The sequence below is a fragment of the Bos taurus genome, chromosome 23 (assembly GCF_002263795.3).
Source record: "Bos taurus isolate L1 Dominette 01449 registration number 42190680 breed Hereford chromosome 23, ARS-UCD2.0, whole genome shotgun sequence".
Classification (NCBI taxonomy): domain Eukaryota; kingdom Metazoa; phylum Chordata; class Mammalia; order Artiodactyla; family Bovidae; genus Bos; species Bos taurus.
The window spans coordinates 47,961,105-47,981,950 of NC_037350.1; the positions used below are offsets into that span (position 1 = coordinate 47,961,105).

Sequence of the window (20,846 nt, forward strand, 5' to 3'; positions counted from 1 at the left end):
GGAACAGAGTTGTAAAAGTTATAATTTGAAGTTCTGGGTTCGCAGACAAAATTTTGAAGAAATAAGGGCCTAGTAGTTTTTTGTTCTTGGAGAGCAAAAGCATGCTTTAGTCCTCCTCCACCACGGCCCACACAGCATTTATATATTTGGAAGACAGCGGGAAAAGTGAGTGTAAAGTCGGGTCTTTCACCAATCCCGACTAGGCTGCTTGGCTTACTGGCTTGTCATCAAATGATGACAGATTTGAGAAAAACCTCAATGAATTATTAATTTGATAGTTCAATAAAATAACCCAGGAAATTTATTAAATTGTTTTGATAGAAATATATCATTGGGGTGCAGGATTTAGTCAACATATTCTCTAAACACTGGTTGCTTTACTGAAGGGGATATTGAAAAACCTTAAGTGGATTCTTTTTGTTGTGTTGCTGTTCAGTTGCTAAGTCATGTGTTTGCAACCCCATGGACTGTAGCCCACTAGGCTTCTCTGTCCCTGGGATTCTCCAGGCAAGAATACTGGAGTGGGTTGCCATTTCCTTCTCCAGGACTCCTCTTGAGGTCTGTATAATATGTGAGTTCCGACACTAACACGCTTGAAACAATGGTGAAGACTAAAATAGCAAACAAACAATGTGCTGAATTGTGAGATAGAAATTTAAAGACATTGTAGGAATTTTAAAACTAGATGAATGGTAAATAGGAAAGTTTTAGGAAGAGAAGCACCTGCCAGAGCAGATTATTGAAGTTGTAAGACACATGATCTGTTTGCAGGAGAGTAAGCCTGATCTGACTGGAGCAGAAGACTGGGTGGGTAATGTGGGTCCAGGCTACATAAGGCCTAGAAAGTCAAACAGAAGAATTGGATTCAGGGTAATATGATTGGGCAAGTTTTCTACTCCCATACCCTGACAGACCTGAGGAGGTCATGAGAATGTGGACCAGGATGATGCTACAGTGAGGGAAAGAAAGCATGGGTTATGAAAAACATCTTTAAAGGAGAAAAGGACAGGACCTGGTAACTGACTAGCCCATGGGTGATTAGGTAGAAGGATGTCAAAGACGTCTGGTTTTCAAGCCCAGGTGCCTTAGAGGATAAGCGTGGCATAGGGAAGGGAGGAAAAACTGAAGTGTAATGTTGAGTTTCACTTGGTAATGAGGTGATAGAAAGTATCAAGTACATAGAAACAGTGTTTTGCAGACACTAACAGGTCTCTGATAATAGTAAGTGTGTCTTTTGATTAACAGGTCTCTGATAATAGTAAGTATCTTTTGATTAAGTGAGAGATCCTTTCACCTTCTGGGTCCCGACACTTCTTTTTGTACAAATCAGTATTTACTACCATACAAAGGTAGTAAAGGCAAAGGAGAAATGGAGATATACCCATCTGAATGCAGAGTTCCAAAGAAGAGCAAGGAGAGAGAAGAAAGCCTTCTTAAGTGATCAATGCAAAGAAATAGAGGAAAACAATAGAATAGGAAAGACTAGAGATCTCTTCAAGAAAATTAGAGATACCAAGGGAAAATTTCAGGCAAAGATGGGCATGATAAAGGACAGAAATGGTATGGACCTAACAGAACCAGAAAATAGAAGAGGTGGCAAGAATACACAGAAGAACTGTACAAAAAAGATCTTAATGACCCAGATAACCACCATGGTGTGATACTCACCTAAAGCCAGACATCCTGGAATTTGAAGTCAAGTGGACTTTGGGAAGCATCACTACAAACAAAGCTACTGGAGGTGATGAAATTCCAGCTGAGCTGTTTAAAATCCTGAAAGATGATGCTGTGAAAGTGCTGCAGTGAATATGCCAGCAAATTTGGAAAACTCAGCAGTGGCCACAGGACTGGAAAAGGTCAGTTTTCATTCCAGTCCTGAAGAAAGGCAGTGCTAAAGAATGTTAAAACTACTGCACAGTCATACTTGTCTCACATGCTAGCAAAGTAATGCTCGTAATTTTCCAAGCTGGGTTTCAATAAACTGAGAACTTTCAGATGTTCAAACTGGATTTAGAAAAGGCAGAGGAACCAGAGGTCAGATTGCCAACATCAGTTGGGTCATAGAAAAAGCAAGAAAATTCAAAAAAGATCTGCTTCATTGACTATGCTACAACCTTTGTGTGTATCACAACAAGCTGTGGAAAAGAGATGGGAATACCAGACCAGCTGACCTGCCTCCTGAGAAACCTGTGTGCAGGTCAAAAAACAACAGTTAGAACCAGACATGGATCAATGGACTGATCCAAATTAGGAAAGGAGTACATCAAGGGTGTATATTGTCACCTTGCTTATTTAACTTATATGCAGAGTACATTATGCAAAATGCCAGGGTGGGTGAAGCACAAGCTGGAATCAAGATTGCCAGGAGAAGTATCAGTAACCTCAGATACACAGATGACACCACGCTTATGGCAGAAAGTGAAGAAGAACTAAAGAGCCTCTTGATGAAAGTGAAAGAGGAGAGTGAAAAAGTTGGCTTAAAACTCAACATTCAGAAAACGAAGATCATGGCATCTGGTCCCATCACTTCATGGCAAACAGATGGGGAAACAATGGAAATAGTGTCAGACTTTATTTTCTTGGGCTCCAAAACCACTGCAGATGGTGACTGCCAGCTGTGATATTGAAAGACACTTGCTTCTTGGAAGAAAAGCTATGACAGATCTAGATGGCGTATTAAAAAGCAGAGACATTACTTTGCCAACAAAGGTCCATCTAGTCAAAGCTATGATTTTTCCAGTAGTCATGCATGGGTGTGAGAGTTGGACCATAAAGATGGCTGAGCATTGAAGAATTGATGCTTTTGAACTGTGGTGTTAGAGAAGACTCTTGAGTCCCTTGGACTGCAAGGAGATCAAACCAGTCAACCCTAAAGGAAATGAGTCTTGAATATTCATTGGAAGGACTGATGCTGATGCTGAAGCTGAAGCTCCAATACTCTGGTCACCTGATGCAAAGAGCTGACTCACTGGAAAGGACCCTGTTGCTGGGCAAGATTGAAGGTGGGAAGAGAAGGGGATGACAGAGGGTGAGATTTTTGGATGGCATCACTGACTTGATGGACACGAATTTGAGCAGGCTTTGGGAGATGGTGAATGACAGAGAAGCCTGGAATGCTGCAGTCCATGGGGTCGCAAAGAGTTGGACACAGCTGAGGGACTAAACAACAACAACCATATAAAGTTACTGTGACTTTGTACCGTACTCAGACTAGTTTTTTATTTTTCCAATAACTTTCACAAATGACATTTTAGATATTCCCCCCCTACACACACACACACACACACACACACACACACACACACACACACACAAACACCCAAGCACAGGGCCACCAACTTAAGTATGGGGCTTCCCTGATAGCTCAGTGGTAAAGAATTCGCCTGCAGTGCAGGAGACACAGGAGATGTGGGTTCGATCTCTGGGTTGGGAAGATCTCCTGGAGGAGGGCATGGCAACCCAGTCCAGTATTGTCAGGAAAATCCCGTGGACAGAGAAGCCTGGTGGGCTACAAAGCCATGGGGTCACAAAGAGTTGGACACCACTCACTGACCAAGGAGCAACAGCAGCAGCTTCAGTATAGCAGTTCTCTCTGGGTGGGGAAGAGGAAGGAATTTAGAAGGGAAGGGATATTTATTTGAAACACTTCTTTGCATGTTGTCTTTATTTGCTTCTGATTTTTAAAAATATTAAATCTGAATAACTTGTCATATTCAGAAACATAAATAGTATTCTAGAATCCCAGCTGCACTGCTTGCCAGCTGTTTCCCGGCAAGTGACTTAACATCTCTTATGTTTCCATTTCCTTATCTGTAAAAACAGGTAATAACAGTACCTAGTTCATGAGATTGTTGTGAAGTTAAACATGTCTATGTGTGTTTGCTATTACTATACACTGTGTGTTTTATTCTTTTGAAGCATTTTAAAATTAGAGTACAACAAAAGAATTTTGAAGATGCCTTAGAATTTGTTACAATGGTATTTGACAAAAATGAACTGTAAGAAGCTTCTTTGTGGTAGTTACTTGTTGACTTTTTCCTTCATGTAAAAAAGTTTTGTTGCAGCTGGTAGCACAAATAAACTTAATGAAAAAGGTTGAACTTATAATTCTTAAAAGACTCCAACAATTTATTTCGTAAGTGTGAATGTAACTGTTAATGTATAAATTTAATGCTAATTCTTATTTCCATCTTTCTTTTTCTAATAAGATGTCAACATTGGAAATTACTCACAGAATGTACTCACTCAGCCAATTGACACCAGCATTTCTTCCTTGAGACAATTTGAACCCCTTTGCCAGTTTCATCAGACAGACTCGTTTAATAATGAAATAGCATTTCAAGATCTGACGGAAAGCTTATCTTACACAGAGGAGCCAGAATTGCAGCATTATGTATGTGATGATGCAGAAGACACCAATATACAGGAAGACTCATTTAAGGAAGAAAACCCGATGGGAACTAGCACTTTCACCCATACAGATCAATTTGCTCTTGAATGTGTCAGACAGCCTTCTAGAAGCCCACCTTTAATCCACTGCAGTGAAGAGACACTGAAATTCATGGAAATGCCACTGGCTAATAGTAATGCCACGGAATCTGCCCTCAATCCTAGTCAGTCTCAAGACTTTGTGTGTGAGGAAGAAGTACACAGTGATGTTGAACAACCATTTTATAAAGAAAATAACTTTAACTTGCTTGATCTGAGAGCTAATTATGAAACAGAGGAGGTAAGACTTTTAATGATTAGTCCATAGAGTATTAAAGGAAGTGTTTAAAAAAAAAAAATTACTGCTTATAACCGGAGGCTTTTGGAAGTAGTCCTAAATCATCAGTGTGAGGGACTTTGCTTCTCTGGGGGAACTGCCTTCTGAGATCTTCCTCAATTTAGAAACAATCCTTTCTAATGAAGTAAAATCCATACTTGGAGATTAGCTCTACCACATGATAATTTCTTTGAGGGTCAGGGTGCTGTCTTACTTATCCTTTTATGCACCCCAACATCTACATGATGCCTTGAGTATATAATACTGAGCTTTTATGGCCTTCCTTGGTGGCTCAGACAATAGAGAATCTGCCTGCAATGCAGGAGACCCAGGTTCAATCCCTAGGTTGGGAAGATTCCCTGGAGCAGGGAATGGCTACCCACTCCAGTATTCTTGCCTGGAGAATCCCGTGAACAGAGGAGCCTGGTGGGCTACCGTCTGTGAGGTAGCATAGAGCTGGACACAACTGAGGGACTAACACATTCCCTTTCAAGTTTTTATACTTAGTGAATTGTATTGATTGGAACTCAGAAGTTTACAGTAAGGAAAAGGTTGAGAAGAGAAAGAAATGCAGAGATATTCATTAAATTATTTGACAAGAAAACTCATGACTTTCCTATTATGTGGAATTTCTACTGATCAGCAAAAAAAATATTTTTCTACCAAAGTGAAAACATGAATTTGTCTCTGAATTGTTAATTCTGGGTATGTAGTATCATAAGATGGAGAAGGCAATGGCACCCCACTCCAGTACTCTTGCCTGGAAAATCCCATGGATGGAGGAGCCTGGCAGGCTTGCAGTCCATGGGGTCGTTAGAGTCGGACATGACTGAGCGACTTCACATTCACTTGACACTTTCATGCATTGGAGAAGGAAATGGCAACCCACTCCAGTGTTCTTGCCTGGAGAATCCCAGGGACGGGGAAGCCTGGTGGGCTGCTGTCTAAGGGGTCGCACAGAGTCGGGCACGACTGAAGTGACTTAGCAGCAGCAGTATCATAATAGCACTGAAGATGCCAACAGTATAAAGTCTATATAGTCTCTCAAAAAAAAAAAAAAAAGAATTGGTGTGGGCAAATAGATAACAATCCAAAGGTAGCATAAAGAATATCTTTTAATTGTGAGTTTAGTGAGAAAAGTTATGGCTGTTATATTTCATTTACAAGTAAAGTCAGGATTTTTTTGTTCATTTTATTTGAAAGCAGCATTTAAAAGACAAGTCTACTTACCTGTCTTGAGTTCTGGAAAATAACATTTTAAAAAGCTGCTGAATTAGGATTTCTTAAGATTGTAACTATTTCCATTGCATCTAGCCTTTCAGTCAGTCAGTAAATACTTTGAGGCATCTGTCATGTCTGAAGCCCTGTGCTATGTGTTGGTTATAGAATGGTTGACAAAACCAGAAACAAAAAGATGTGGGCTCTGTCCTCATGACAAGAACACTCTCATAGAGGAGACAGACATTAATCAAATAATCACATGAGTAAATATGAATTTTCAACTATGGTAAGTGCTGCAAATAAAAGTTACATATAAAGTGTATATGTTATAAAATTACGTATAAACTTGCAGCTGTGGTAAGCACTATAAAGTAAGATCGGAGTCTTCCTGTCCCTGGTCAGGGAGTTTGGGTAAGACTTCCCTGAAGTGTAGTGGTAACTGAGCTCAGCTCTGCAGGATGAATGGGGGTAGTTAGGTGGTGGGCGTAGGGGAGCATTCCATGCAGAAGTAGTGATAGCAACTAATGTGAAAACCTTGTGGCTGCAGGAAGCATGGTCCCTTCCTTCGTGGGTCTGAAGGCAGCTTAGTGTTGCTGGGTTGGAAGGACGTTGTAGAGGATGGAAAGGTAGCACGGGTTAGATATCAAGATCAGTATCAGAACCTTACAGGCCTCAGTAAGGATGGTTGTCTTTATCCCAAAACGATGAAGAAGCACTATAATATAAGGGTCCAATATCCCTAAATTCTATTTGGAGAGTTATTCAGCCCATCCCTTTAGAGATCTTTTACTAGCGTATTCTGTCATGTTCATTTTAGTGTTTCCTACAACTTCCCAGGGCTTCCCTGGTGGCTCAGATGGTAAAGTGTCCGCCTGCAGTGCAGGAGACCTGGGTTTGATGCCTGGGTCAGGAAGATCCCCTGGAGAAGGAAATGGCAACCCACTCCAGTGTTCTTGCCTGGAAAATTCCGTGGACGGAGGAGCCTGGTAGGCTACAGTCCGTAGGGTCTCAAAGAGTTGGACAAAACTGAGTGACTTCACCTTCACTTTCCTACAACATACTGTTGTTTTTTTTAAACCCCCTTCTCCCAAATCTGTATTGTGAGCAGAAAGTCAGTCATGAGATATGTTCATCAGATTTTCTGATGTTCACATTAGAAATCATAGAATTGTGAGATAATGGCTTGATGAGGAATCAAAAGAGGGCTCACCATATGTGATAAACCCACAGCAAACATTATCCTCAATGGTGACAAATTGAAAGCATTTCCCCTAAAGTCAGGAACAAGAAACTTAATCTCCTTAACAAGGAACTTAATCTCCCAACCCTTACTGTGACTGCAGAGTGGTTTACCAGGTATTTAATGAGGTGCTATGTTTGTGGAAAAATATGTAATTCAAAAACACTATTGAATACCAGATTGCTCTGTGTAGTACTAAGTCCTTTAGGATAATTTTAATTGTGGTCATTTTCTGATTCTTATTGTTGGAGTACTTAAGTCTTGGCAAGCATTACCAATATTAAATGTCAAAAATCCATTTAAACTTTCTTTAAAGTTGGAGCAACTGTTTGAACAGATGAAATAAAGACAGTTTCGAGTGCCCAGAAAAGAAAACTACCAATTACTAATTTGCCTTGTTTGAGGAGCCACCATATTTTTTTTTCTTGTGTTAATAATGAAGATAATTAAATTAGAATGTGGCCATTTTGTTAAACTTAAGAGACTGCACTTCTGAATTTTTGGTTAAAGGTTTTGGCTGCTATAGAAATTTTATTTTAAATATAAGAACAAAAAAATCTTTTGTACTTTGATTTAATTGATTTCCAAATTTCTGCAAGTAAGGTAATTGTAAATTTAAAGCATTAAGCATTTATTGATGAATAATGTATATATTCCCATTCTGAGAAATATAAGTGGGTCAAGTCAAAATAAATTCTTTAAAGTTTAAAAAAAAAAAAAAAAGGAACAAGACAAAGGTGCCCACTCTCACCACTACTATTCAGCATAGTTGTGGAAGTTTTAGCCACAGCAATCAGAGAAGAGAAAGAAATAAAAGGAATCCAGATTGGAAAAGAAGAAGTAAAACTCTCATTGTTTACAGATGACATGATCCTCTACATAGAAAACCCTAAAGACTCCACCAGAAAATTACTAGAGCTAATCAATGAATATAGTAAATTGCAGGATGTAAAATTAACACACAGAAATCCCTTCCATTCCTATACACTAACAATGAGAGAAATTAAGGAAATAATTCCATTCACCATTGCAACAAAAAGAATAAAATACTTAGGAATAAATCTACTTAAGAAAAAAAAAAGACCTATATATAGAAAACTATAAAACACTGATGAAAGAAATCAAAGATGACACAAATAGATGGAGAAATATACCATGTTCATGAATCCAAAGAATCAATATAGTGAAAATGAGTATACTACCCAAAGCAATCTATAGAGTCAATGTAATCCCTATCAAGCTACCAACAGTATTTTTCAGAGAACTAGAACAAATAATTTCACAATTTGTATGGAAATACAAAAAACCTCAAATAGCCAAAGCAATCTTGAGAAAGAAGAATGGAACTGGAGGAATCAGCCTGCCTGACTTCAGACTATACTACAAAGCTACAGTCATCAAGACAGTATGGTACTGGCACAAAGACAGAAATATAGATCAGTGGAACAAAATAGAAAGCCCAGAGATAAATCCAAGCACCTATGGACACCTTATCTTTGACAAAGGAGGCAAAAATATACAGTGGAGAAAAGACAATCACTTTAACAAGTGGTGCTGGGAAAACTGGTCAACCACTTGTAAAAGAATGAAACCAGAACACTTTCTAACACCATACACAAAAATAAATTCAAAATGGATTAAAGATCTAAATGTAAGAGCAGAAACTATAAAACTCCTAGAGGAAAACAGGCAAAACACTCTCTGACATAAATCACAGCAGGATCCTCTATGACCCACTTCCCAGAGTAATGGAAATAAAAGCAAAAATAAATGGGATCTAATTAAACTTAAAAGCTTTTGCACAACAAAGGAAACTATAGGCAAGGTGAAAAGACAGCCTTCAGAATGGGAGAAAATAATAACAAAGCAACTAACAGAATTAATCTCAAAAATATACAAGCAACTCCTGCAGCTCAATTCCAGAAAAATAAACAACCCAATCAAAAAATGGGCCAAAGAAGTAAACAGACATTTCTCCAAAGAAGACATACAGATGGCTAACAAACACATGAAAAGATGCTCAACATCACTCATTATCAGAGAAATGCAAATCAAAACCACAATGAGGTACCATCTCAAGCCAGTGAGGATGGCTGCTATCAAAAAGTCTACAAACAATAAATGCTGGAGAGGGTGTGGAGAAAAAGGAACCCTCTTATGCTGTTGGTGGGAATGCAAACTAGTACAGCCACTATGAAGAACAGTGTGGAGATTCCTTAAAAAACTGGAAATAGAACTGCCATACAACCCAGCAATCCCACTGCTGGGCACACACACCAAGGAAACCAGAATTGAAAGAGACACGTGTACCCCAATGTTCATTGCAGCACTGTTTACAATATCCTGGACATGGGAGCAACCTAGATGTCCATCAGCAGACGAATGGATAAGAAAGCTGTAGTACATATACACCATGGAATATTACTCAGCTATTAAAAAGAATGCATTTGAATCAGTTCTAATGAGGTGGATGAAACTGGAGCCTATTATACAGAGTGAAGTAAGTCAGAAAGAAAAACACCAATATAGTATATTAAGGCATATATATGGAATTTAGAAAGATGGTAATGATGACCCTGTATGCGAGACAGCGAAAGAGACACAGATGTAAAGAACAGTCTTTTGGACTCTGGGAGAAGGCAAGGGTGGGATGATTTGAGAGGGTAGCATTGAAATGTGTGTATTATTTGTGAAGTGGATCGCTGATCCAGGTTCGATGCATGAGACAGGGTGCTCAGGCCTGGTGCACTGGGATGACTCTGGGGGGTGGGATGGGGAGGGAGGTGGGGGGGATTCTGGATGGGAAACACGTGCACCTGTGGCTGATTCATGTTGGTGTTTGACAAAAACCACTACAATATTGTAAAGTAGTTAGCCTCCAATTAAAATAAATAAATTTTAAAAAAAGGCTTTAGAGAGGAAAAAAAAAGGGGGGGCTCACAAGAGAGGGTTGTCAGCATCATGGTAGATTGAGATATTCTCTCTGTCTCTGCTTTTCAATCTACAATTAGTAAAACATCCACAGCTCAACAGATGTGGCTCTTCCCAACACACCAGGATGCTGGAGAATTCCACACATCCATACATCTAAAGGAGGGTGGACTGGAGCACACAGAGGAGGCCGCACTGGGGGACTGTGGAGGTTGTGCCTGAGATCGTGGTCCTCCCGGGGTGGCAGCTGAGCCCACAGCCTCAAAGAACCCAGCAGCAGGAGGAGAGGCGGCACCCACAACCTCCTGGCCACTAGCCAACCGTGGGTGACTGGCAGCAGTGGAAGTGGGGCCTGCAACCATCTCTCCAGCTCCAGAGGCACCCATAACTGCCCCCCATCAATCCAGCCCACAGTGGCAGCACCTGGGAATCTGATGACACCCAACTCCTCCTAGCTCTCCCCCTCCCTGCATGCAGTAGAGCCTGTGACTCAGGAGATTTTGGACAGGGCAGAAGCAGTGCCCCAGAGCCTCAGGTGGTGACATCAACAGCAGCAAGACACAGCCACCCTAGAGGTACAGGCAGCGACAGCAAGGGCGCCTATCAGAGCCATGAGGGTGGGTAGTGCCAACTGCCAAAGGTAACCAGAGCTAGCGCAGGAAAGAGAAACCAAAGACTTAAGCCATAGATGCCACCTCCTGGCAAACAAAAGAAAGGCCTCTAATTTCTAACCCACTGAGTCATTAGAATCAAGAAAAATTAAAGCATCTTCACCTAAAGAAGTAGGGTTTTTTGCTACTTCAGATTCAGTGTGCCAGGGAACAACAAGGCACCAAGGGCTAGCCACAGTAACACTACCACGAAAAGAAAACGGCGGTTCTCCAGAAACTAGACTTAACGTCTATGGAATACTGAGATCTAGCTGACAGTACGTTCAAAATAGGTGTCATAAACTCGAGGAGCTATGAGAAAGCTCAGAAAGCCAATTCAGTGAGCTAAGGAATCAAGTTTATTAACGGAAGGAACATTTTACCAAAATGTTGAAACTCCAAAAAAAAGAACCAAACAAATTCTGGAGCTGAAGGACTCAATAATGAACAAGATGAAGAAGGGATTAAAAAGCCTTGGAAATAGAGCAGACTATTTGGAAGAGAGGATTAACAAGCTTAGGGATAGAAACCTAATAGAAGTGATGCAGGTAGAAGAGGAAAGAGAATCTTTAAAAGTGAGGAAATTCTGTGAGAGCTGCAGAACTCTTTTAGGAAGGACAATGGTAGGGTAATGGGAAATCCCAGAGGGAGAGACGAGAGAGAGAAGGAGAAGGGAGCAGAGAGTTTAAATAATAGCTAAGGGACTTCCCTGGTGGTCCAGTGGTTAAGACTTCACCCTTCCAGTGCAGGGGGCATGGGTTCGGTCCCTGGGCAGGGTACTAAGATCGCACATGTCACAGTTCAGTTCAGTCGCTCAGTCGTGTCCGACTCTTTGCGACCCCATAAATCGCAGCATGCCAGGCCTCCCTGTCCATCACCAATTCCCACATATCACAAGGGATAGCCAAAAGATAAATAGAAATAAGGATTACTAAAACCAAGAGCATATCAGGGATGTAAAAAGATTAAGGTTTTTTTTTTAATAGCTAACCTAAAAAAATAGCAAACCTAAGAAAAGAACTGTATATACAAATCTATGAAGCTAAGAAATCATTGCTAGTAGATCTTCTCTAAGACATGTGGTATTAACACTGTCAAAAATCAATGACAAAGAGGTGTTAAATACAATGTGATACTCTGGACTGGAATTTGCTATTAAATGTGCCATGGTATATAAGACATTAACATTAAGGGACCCTGGGTGAGAGGTATAGAGTACTCTTTATGCTTATAACTTTTTCATAAATCTAAAATTATTCCAGAATAAAAGTTTTATTAAAATATTTTAAAAAGGGAAAAAAGGATGGTTATCTATAAAGGAACCCCCATTAGGCTATCAGCAGATTTTTCAGCTGTAACTATAGGCCAGGAAGGAATGGAATAAAATTCTCAAAATAGTGAAAGATAAAAACTGTCAGTCAAAAATACTTTATCCAAAAAAGTTATCATTCATATATGAAGGAGAAATAAAGACTCTCAGACAGACAAAAGCTGAAGGAGTTCATTACATTAGACCTGGCTTACAAGAGATGTTGAAATGAGCTCTTAGGCCCAAAATAAAAATGCAGAATACACAAAACTTTGAGTAAGGTGATAAATAGTCAGAAAATTGCAACTTTATGTCAGAATAGATTATTAACACTGTATTATACCATAAATGTCAAGGGAAAAAAGAGCAGAAAAAGTAACTATAACTACTTCAAATTGGTAATAAATTTACAACATTAAAGGATAATTTGAGACAGCAAAGACAAAAGAGGAAGAGGAAAAGGACAGAACCTGTATAGGCATATGAAGATCAGATGCTGTCAGCAGAGAAAAAGGACTGTTTTATCTATAAGATGTTTTATACAGACCTCATGATAACCACAAAATAAAGATCTAGAGCAAAGATGTGAAACATAAAAAAGAGAAACATCATAGAAAACCACCAAACCAGAACAGCAGACAGAAACACAAGAAAAATAAACAGTGGACATACAGAGCAATCAGAAAATAAAAGATAAAACCAAGTTCTCATCTGTCAAGAATCATCCTAAATGTACATGGATTTAATTCATCAATCAAAAGGCAGATTGGTTGGGGCTTCCCTGGTGGTGCACTGGTTGAAAATTCACCTGCCAGTGCAATGGACGCGGTTTCAATCCCTGCTCCAGGAAGATCCCACGTGCCTCAGAGCAACTAGGCCCATGCACCACAACTGTGGAGCAGGTGCTTTAGAGCCCATGGACCTCAGTAAGAGAAGCCGCTGCAATGAGAAGCACAGCTCAACAGAGAGAAACTAGAGAAAGCTTGCACGGAGCAAATAAGACTCAGCACACTCAAAAATAAGTAAGCGTGAGTGAAAGTCGCTCAGGTCGTGTCCGACTCTGTGACCCCATGGACTATACAGTCCATGGAAATCTCCAGGCCAGAATACTGGAGTGGGTAGCCTGTCCGTCCTCCAGGGGATCTTCCCAACCCAGGTCTCCCACTTCACAGGCGGATTCTGTACCAGCTGAGCCACCAGGGAAGCCCAAGAAGACTGGAGTGAGTAGCCTCTCCCTTCTCCACAGGATCTTCCCCACCCAGGAATGCAACCAGGGTCTCCTGCATTGCCGGCAGATTCTTTACCAACTGAGCTATGAGAGAAGTCCTCATACCTCATACCTCAACAAAGAGTAGCCCCTGCTCTCCAAAACTAGAGAAATCTTGCGTGCAGCAAATAAGACTCAGCACAGTCAAAAATAAATAAATAAATCTTAAAAAAAAAAAAAAGTGGTTGGATGGATTAAAAAGCAAGACCTCCCCGCCCCCAAAAGAGATGTATTAAAAACGAGATCCAGCTGTCTACTCCCTCCAGTAAACTCACTTCAGCTTTAAAGATAAACGTAGACTCAAAATGAAAGGATGGAAGATGATGTCCAAAGCAAATGGTAGCTAAAAGAAATTGAGTGTAGCTATGTTCATATCTGACAAAATAGACTCCAAACTCCAAACCAAAAAAGGTAACAAGAGACAAAGATGGACATATAAAAACAATAAATCTATCATAGACAGTATAATTAGTGAATTGGCCTTAGCAATATCTTTGGGTATATATCCTCAGGCAAGGAAAACAAAAGCAAAAATAAATGGGACCTCATCAAACTAAAAAGTTTTTGCACAGTGAAGGAAACTATCTATAAAATACAAGGACAACCTGCCAACTGGGAAAAGATGTTTGCAAACCACATAACCAATAAGGGGTTAGTATCCAAAATATATATAGAATTCATACAACTCAATAACAACAAAAAAATCTAATTAAAAAATTAGCAGAGGAGCCAAATAGACATTTTTCCAAAGAAGACATACCGGTGGCCAACAGGCACATGAAAAGATGTTCAACATTGCTGATTGTTGCTGCTGCTGCTGCTGCTAAGTTGCTTCAATCGTGTCCGACTCTGTGCAACCCCATAGACGGCAGCCCACCAGGCTCCCCCGTCCCTGGGATTCTCCAGGCAAGAACACTGGAGTGGGTTGCCATTTCCTTCTCCAATGCATAAAAGTGAAAAGTGAAAGTGAAGTCGTGTCTGACTCTTCTGCAACCCCATGGACTGCAGCCCACCAGGCTCCTCCGTCCATGGGATTTTCCAGGCAAGAGTATTGGAGTGGGGTAAGGTGGGGTGCCATTGCCTTCTCTGACCTAAGTGCCTATCAATGGATAAATGGATAAAGAAGGTATTTCGTATATTTACAATAGAATACTACTCAGTCATAAAGATGAAATTTTGCCATTTGTGGCAACATGGATGGGTGGATCGTGAGGGTATCATGCTAAGTAAAATAAGTCAGGTGGGGAAAAACAAATATGATTTCATTCATATATGGGATACAAAAAAACCCAAACAAAAACCAAAAAATAAATGAACAAAATAAATGAGTAAAATGGATCAACTGTATGGTGATAAATGGAAACTAAATGTTTGGTGGTGAGTGTGCTGTAGTGTAAACAGAAGTAGAAATGTAACGTACACATGAGGCTTACATAATGTTAAAAACCAACATTACCTCAAAAATAATTTTTTAAAAATGTCTTTGCAGATTTAGGGTAATGAATAACTTTGTTTTAATTCATTTGAAGTCAAAGGAAATATCTTGTATGTATCCAGAAAAGTTTGTGTCATAGAAGATGGTGAGAGTATCAATATTTAATTTTTTTTTTTGTAAAAGCATAATACAGATACCATACCTGCTGTGCTGCTAAGTGCAGTACATGACATTCAGCAATTAATACTTAAGTATTTTTGTTAATTAGATATTAGTGTTGGACGTACACATCTTCCCTATTATTTCAGAGCTGAGAAAACCAAATTTAGGGATCCAGTGTTCAAGGGCAGCTCTCTTTGACCTCAAAGCTCATATTTCTACTCTTTCAGACTTATTTTACTTACTGTAATTTACAGATTGCAGGTTCTTCCAAAGGAGTACAGAATTCTATGGATATTCCTGAGATGTCAGTCAGACACCAAAAGGAAGTCCCAGAAAAAGGCAGGTGGAGTCCACAGATGGTCTCAACTTGGGCTCCTACAGGCATTTGTTGGAGCGATGGAGCGTCTCAGGAGGCCTGCTTGATACCTGACGCAGAGCAGAGCTTGGAAAGCTTACAACCTCTGGAAGAGGACATGGCTTTAAATGAAGTCCTACGGAAATTAAAACTCGCTAACAAAGAACAGGAAACTCGGATCCAAGACCTAGAGCATCGTAACACGTATTTAGAGAAGAAGGTTGAAGAACTACAGACGAATACGACTAAACAGCACGTGTTTGTGGACATCATCAATAAGCTAAAGGAGAAGGTCGAAGAGTTAATTGAAGAAAAGTACAGAATAAAGCTAGAGAAGAATGATACAGAGAAGACACTGCAGAGTTTGCATGAGATTTTAGTTACCACCCAAAACCACCTTCAGGAATGCAGGAGTGAAAAGGAAACCTTACAGTTAGAGTTTAAGAAACTCAAGGGCAATTATGCTAGTCTAGAGGAAAGGTACATGACTCAGTGCATGGAGATGGATAGTGCCTTGAGCAAGAAAGAAGAAGAGATAGAAAGACTGCAGCAACTCAAAGGAGAACTGGAAAAGGCCACCAGTGCCGCTCTGGACTTGTTGAAAAGGGAGAGAGAGACCAGAGAGCAAGAGGTCCTGTCTTTACGGGAGGAATTTCAGAAACGTGAAAGGAAACACCTGGATGAAAGAGAGAATCTGAAATCTAAACTCGAGAAATTGGTCGCTCAGGTTCAGAAGGTGCAATTCCTATCCGACAGTGAAAAGGCTAAGAATGCAGAACTCCAGCAGCAGATCGACGAGGTAAAAAATGAAAACACAAAACATCAGCAGCAGGTTGCAAGGAGTGAGGAGCAAAATTGTGTCCCTAAATGTGAGATAGCTCGACTCAAGGAGATCTTAGAGGGTGTTACAGAGTCAGATGTGGCCAAGGTATTATCACAAATTCAGAATCTCTAAGACAGAATTTCAGGAGTTTCTAATAGTCTGCTGAGGCGTATTTGGGCGTGGCCCATACCCTAATTTGTCGGCGGAGAGAATTAACAACCAAAAAGAGAGAAATGATGGAGAAGGTGCCACAGGTTTGGACGAGTTTCTTTGGGTCTCAGATACTCACATTAAAGAACAGCCATTCCTGGCCTCTTGCAATTATATTGGTAGAGTTGCAAATGAATGTGGGAATTTTGTGGGTACCTAGGAGCCTGGTATGGAGAAGGCAATGGCACCCCACTCCAGTACTCTTGCCTGGAAAATCCCATGGACGGAGGAGCCTGAAGGGCTGCAGTCCATGGGGTCGCCGAGGGTCGGACACGACTGAGCAACTTCACTTTCACTTTTCATTTTCATGCATTGGAGAAGGAAATGGCAACCCACTCCAGTGTTCTTGCCTGGAGAATCCCAGGGACGGGGGAGCCTGGTGGGCTGCCGTCTATGGATGGGGTCGCACAGAGTCGGACACGACTGAAGTGACTTAGCACACATGCAGGCACTCGTACATGACCAATCATCCAAAGCTTCCTCGAGAAAAGATTTTCTGAGTGAGGATCTCAGTCTTTTCATGCCATGTCTGCTTATTCAACAGTAAAACTAAATAATACAGCTGCATATTTGGTTTACAAGGCAAAACCTACATCATATCACACAGTAATCTTGTAAAGTTACTAACATTTTTACTGAGATGGCACATCCACGAGTTTCAGGTGTGCAGCATAAAGATTCAATATCTGTATGTATTGCAAAATGATCATTCGTTAAGAACAACATGAGAGCCTCGTATCAATGTGTTTGGAGAACCTGTATTTTGTATTTGCAGTTCAGATGGCTTTTTTTGGCAGACAACTGGAAGCCTGTCTTGGTAGTGATAATCCTCACAAGCCAGAGCACATCTGCTCTATTCCAGTTTTGTAGGCCTGCCTTAAAATATCTGTAGTACAATCTTATTAACTCTATTAGAAGGCTAATCTGAGTCAGAAAATGTATACGTTTATTTTTATATTTGTCATAATAACTTAAACTGAACTGATCTGTTGCTCAAAGATGTCCTTAGAAGACTTACTTTTGTGAATATCTAATCCGTATTAAGTATTGTTTGCAAGACAGGATCCTATTATTTTTAATGGCTCTTAGAAAAATACTGTTCTCATGGGACTGGAAATTCTCTCTGTCATCTTTTCTCCAGAAAGAAGAAAGGATTATCTAAGCCAGTGTGATTCTCAAACGTTAGCATTCATCAGCCTCAGCTATGAAACTGCAGATTGCAGGGACCACCCCAGAGTCTCTGATTCAGCAGGTGTGAGGTGGGGCCTGGGGATTTGCATCTCCAGGAAGATCTTAGGGACTCACTGATGCTCCTGGCCCCAAGGTCATGCTTTGATAAGTACTGACCTAAGCAGGTCGGGAAGATCCCCTGGAGAAGGGAACAGCAACCCACTCCACTATTCTTGTCTGAAGAGTCCCATGGACAGAGGAGCCTGGCGGGCTACAGTCCATGGGGTCAAGAAGAGTTGAAACACAGCTGAGCAACTAACACTTTCATTTTCACTTTTAGCCTAAGCAAAGATGACCTTCAGTTTGGCTGTTAACCAAAGCATGACAAATTTTGAATTAGTAAACACTGCGTAAATCAGTGTTACTGTGCAGTAGTTTATCCACTATACAATGTTTTTCTTGAGCTTTCTTTTTTTAAAGGCAGCTTTTGCACCATCTTGACTAATCCGTTTTTTTTTTTTTTTTACTTCTAGTTTTGCTTTTCATTAATCTTTAGGTCCATTTTCTCAATGTGTGTTCTGGGAGCATCTTTGATGTCGAAGCATTTTCATGGTAATATGAAGACACCATTGCCTTTTTCACTCTCATTCTTTCCCAGGTGTACAGTGGAGTTTTCCCGTGAAGCCATGTGGCATGTGACAGGGTAATTGCTTTCATGATTGATGGAATATGGAAAGCACAGTGGAGAGTCCTGCTGTCTTCTATTAAGCCAGCATTAACAATATTTGCAGAAAGTGTAAACATTCCCACTTTTCACTAATTTTTCATTTTGACAAATGTGGTAATTTTGTATTAAATTGTCGCTTATACTGACATAATAGATTTATTGTTTAAATGAATTAGTAAATAAATATTTTTGAATGTTCTCAGTTGTAATTTCTAATACAATGAATATTGATAAATATAAAATAGATTCTAACACAATAAATATAAATGTAGATATTGTATTTTTAATACAATAAATATTGATTGTCATTTAAATGAATTTGTAAATCAATATTTTTTATGTTCACACTGTGATTTCTGATGCAATAAATATTGACAGATACAGCCTAACAAACAAAAGCTTTGGGATATCCTCAATAATTTTTAAGACTGTGAAAGCATCCTGAAAATCAAAAAGTTTGAGAACCACTGCTTTGAGTTTTTAAGAGTGGTATTCAGCATTTTACCTAAAAAGTAATCCAGATTCTGTGTCTTTATTGTGACAAGTCTGAATTGTGTATATGTAGGATACAAAGATGACACATTCTAATTTGTTCCCGAATCACTCACCTTGTGAAGAAGGGAGCGCAAACCCCCCAGACATGAAAAGAACTTCACAGCCGACGTCCAGAATTCTCAGTCTTCTGGCTCTGATGGTAGAACTTCTCCCACATCAGGTAATTATACAAAAATCATATTTTTATTAAGAAATATCAAGGTTGGACAATCAAGTTATGAAAGAAAAATAATGGAAGGAATGATACAGATGGATAGGGAAGCCTGGCGTGCTGTAGTCCATGGGGTTGCAAAGAGTTGGACATGACTGAGCGACTGAACTGACTGATACAGATGCTTAAACCAACCAATCAGCCCTTCCTTCTTCCCACTGCTTCATCCTGTCTTTTTTCATCACCTAATTCCCACAAATCAACAGTAAGATAATGTAGTAGGACTGAAAAAAATAAGAACTTCAGGCAAAACCTGTCCCTCAGTGCTTTCCACGTGTTAGGAAAACTCCCTCTGAGCAGTAGTCTTGGGCTCCAGCCCGGCTGCTCCTAGTGATGAGTTCACATGGGTGGGCTGTTTACCCAGTCTGATCTGAAGTGCAGCTCTGGGGCAGGGTGGGCAGTGTGGAGCTGTGTCCATGGGAAGAATGAAAAATGAAGTTAGTGTCCAGTGAGTTCCAGACATGGCCTCTCCACCTCTTGGCTGTGTGACCTGGCCAAGGAAATTTTCCTTTCTCAGCCTTAGCTGCAGTGGTGTCGCTGCTGCCCTGGGAAGTGACAGACCCTACGTTTGAAGGGCATGATGCTCGGAACAGCTCCTCAAATTATTGAACTCTCTTTCTTCCTCTTCCCTCTGATTATTGTATGTTTCTTTGAGCTTAAGTGCACTCCTCTGAGCCAAAATTTGGCAACGTGGGTTTGCTGTGTTCCTGATCTGACACAGGAACACACTACACACTACACTACTATTTTCTTTCAGCTAAAATTTGTTGAACGCCAGCATTTATTGAAGGCTGGAAACCAAGCTAAGTAATTTTAGCAGAGACCCCAAATTGATGGCCCAAAGACTGTGCCCGCCTGAAGTTTTGTCTTCATAAGGTTTGAATTTGAAAGTGTCGCCAGCGCTTCTTGCTGCAGCCTTTCCATCACCCCCGGCCCTTCAGACATCTGCTTTCTCACCATATTTGCTTGATTTTCTCTTCTCTCAGCGGATGCTGCTGTTCTTTCTCAGTCTTATTTGCTGGCTGCTTCTTCTCTCCCAGACCCCTCAGTGAGCCATCCATCAACCCTCTACTTAGTAGATCTCATTCCAGGCCAAACAAATACCTGTTTGCTCAAGGCTTCAAGATCAGAGACTCCATATGTGATATGCCCTCTGCTAATACAGGGTAAGCCTCTAATAGGCACTGGACAAATATTTGCTGGCTGCCCACCCTGTCCTTGGAGGCATTTAAATTGACTCTGCTTTTCATGGATTATCTCATTCAACTCTTACACCATTAAAAAAATATTATCAGGCTTTTTTTTTTTTTTTTAAAACATGGAAAAACAAACAGGCCTAGAATAGTTGAGTTTCTTGTTCAAAGTCTCACATAAGTTAAGTGGCAGAATGAGTTTCCATTCCGTTTCAGAGCTGCAGTAGACGCTTTCCACTGTGCTCAGTCGATCAGTTGTGTCTGACTCTACGACCCCATGGACTGTAGCCCACCAGGCTCCTCTGCCCATGGGATTTCCCAGGCAAGAATACTGGAGTGGGTCACCATTTCTTTCCCCAGGGGATCTTCCCAGCATAAAGATTGAACCCATATCTCCTGCATTGGCAGGCAGATTCTTTACCACTGAGCCACAAGGGAAGCTCTAAGTGGCAGAACTCAGATCCAAACCCAGGTAGTCTGACTCTAATGCGTGCACTTTTGACCCTTAGGTTACAAGGGTCTTCACTGTACAAGTACAGTGTACAAGTATCTTCATTCTGGGGGCCACTGAAATGTCTAGAGTTTCAATATTATTAAAGATGTCTCATTGTTCTGGTGTCAG

The 20,846-nt window shown here is 40.4% G+C and overlaps 1 protein-coding gene across 14 annotated transcripts in view; it reads left to right on the forward strand.

The window, feature by feature from the left end:
• Nucleotides 1–20,846, forward strand: part of CAGE1 (cancer antigen 1) — a 44,288-nt gene that overhangs the window by 752 nt on the left and 22,690 nt on the right. For 13 of the 14 annotated variants that reach the window (XR_009492598.1, XR_009492599.1, XR_009492600.1 and 10 more), the window contains exons 2-4: nt 4,209–4,729; nt 15,235–16,134; nt 18,831–18,980. Coding sequence is in view for 11 of the 14 variants with exons in the window: in XM_059880689.1 (XP_059736672.1) it covers nt 4,209–4,729; nt 15,235–16,134; nt 18,831–18,980 (1,571 nt within the window). In the remaining 3 variants the exon portion in view is untranslated. The remainder of the gene's footprint in view (nt 1–4,208; nt 4,730–15,234; nt 16,135–18,830; nt 18,981–20,846) is intronic. The other variant, XM_059880697.1, reaches the window with a different exon arrangement.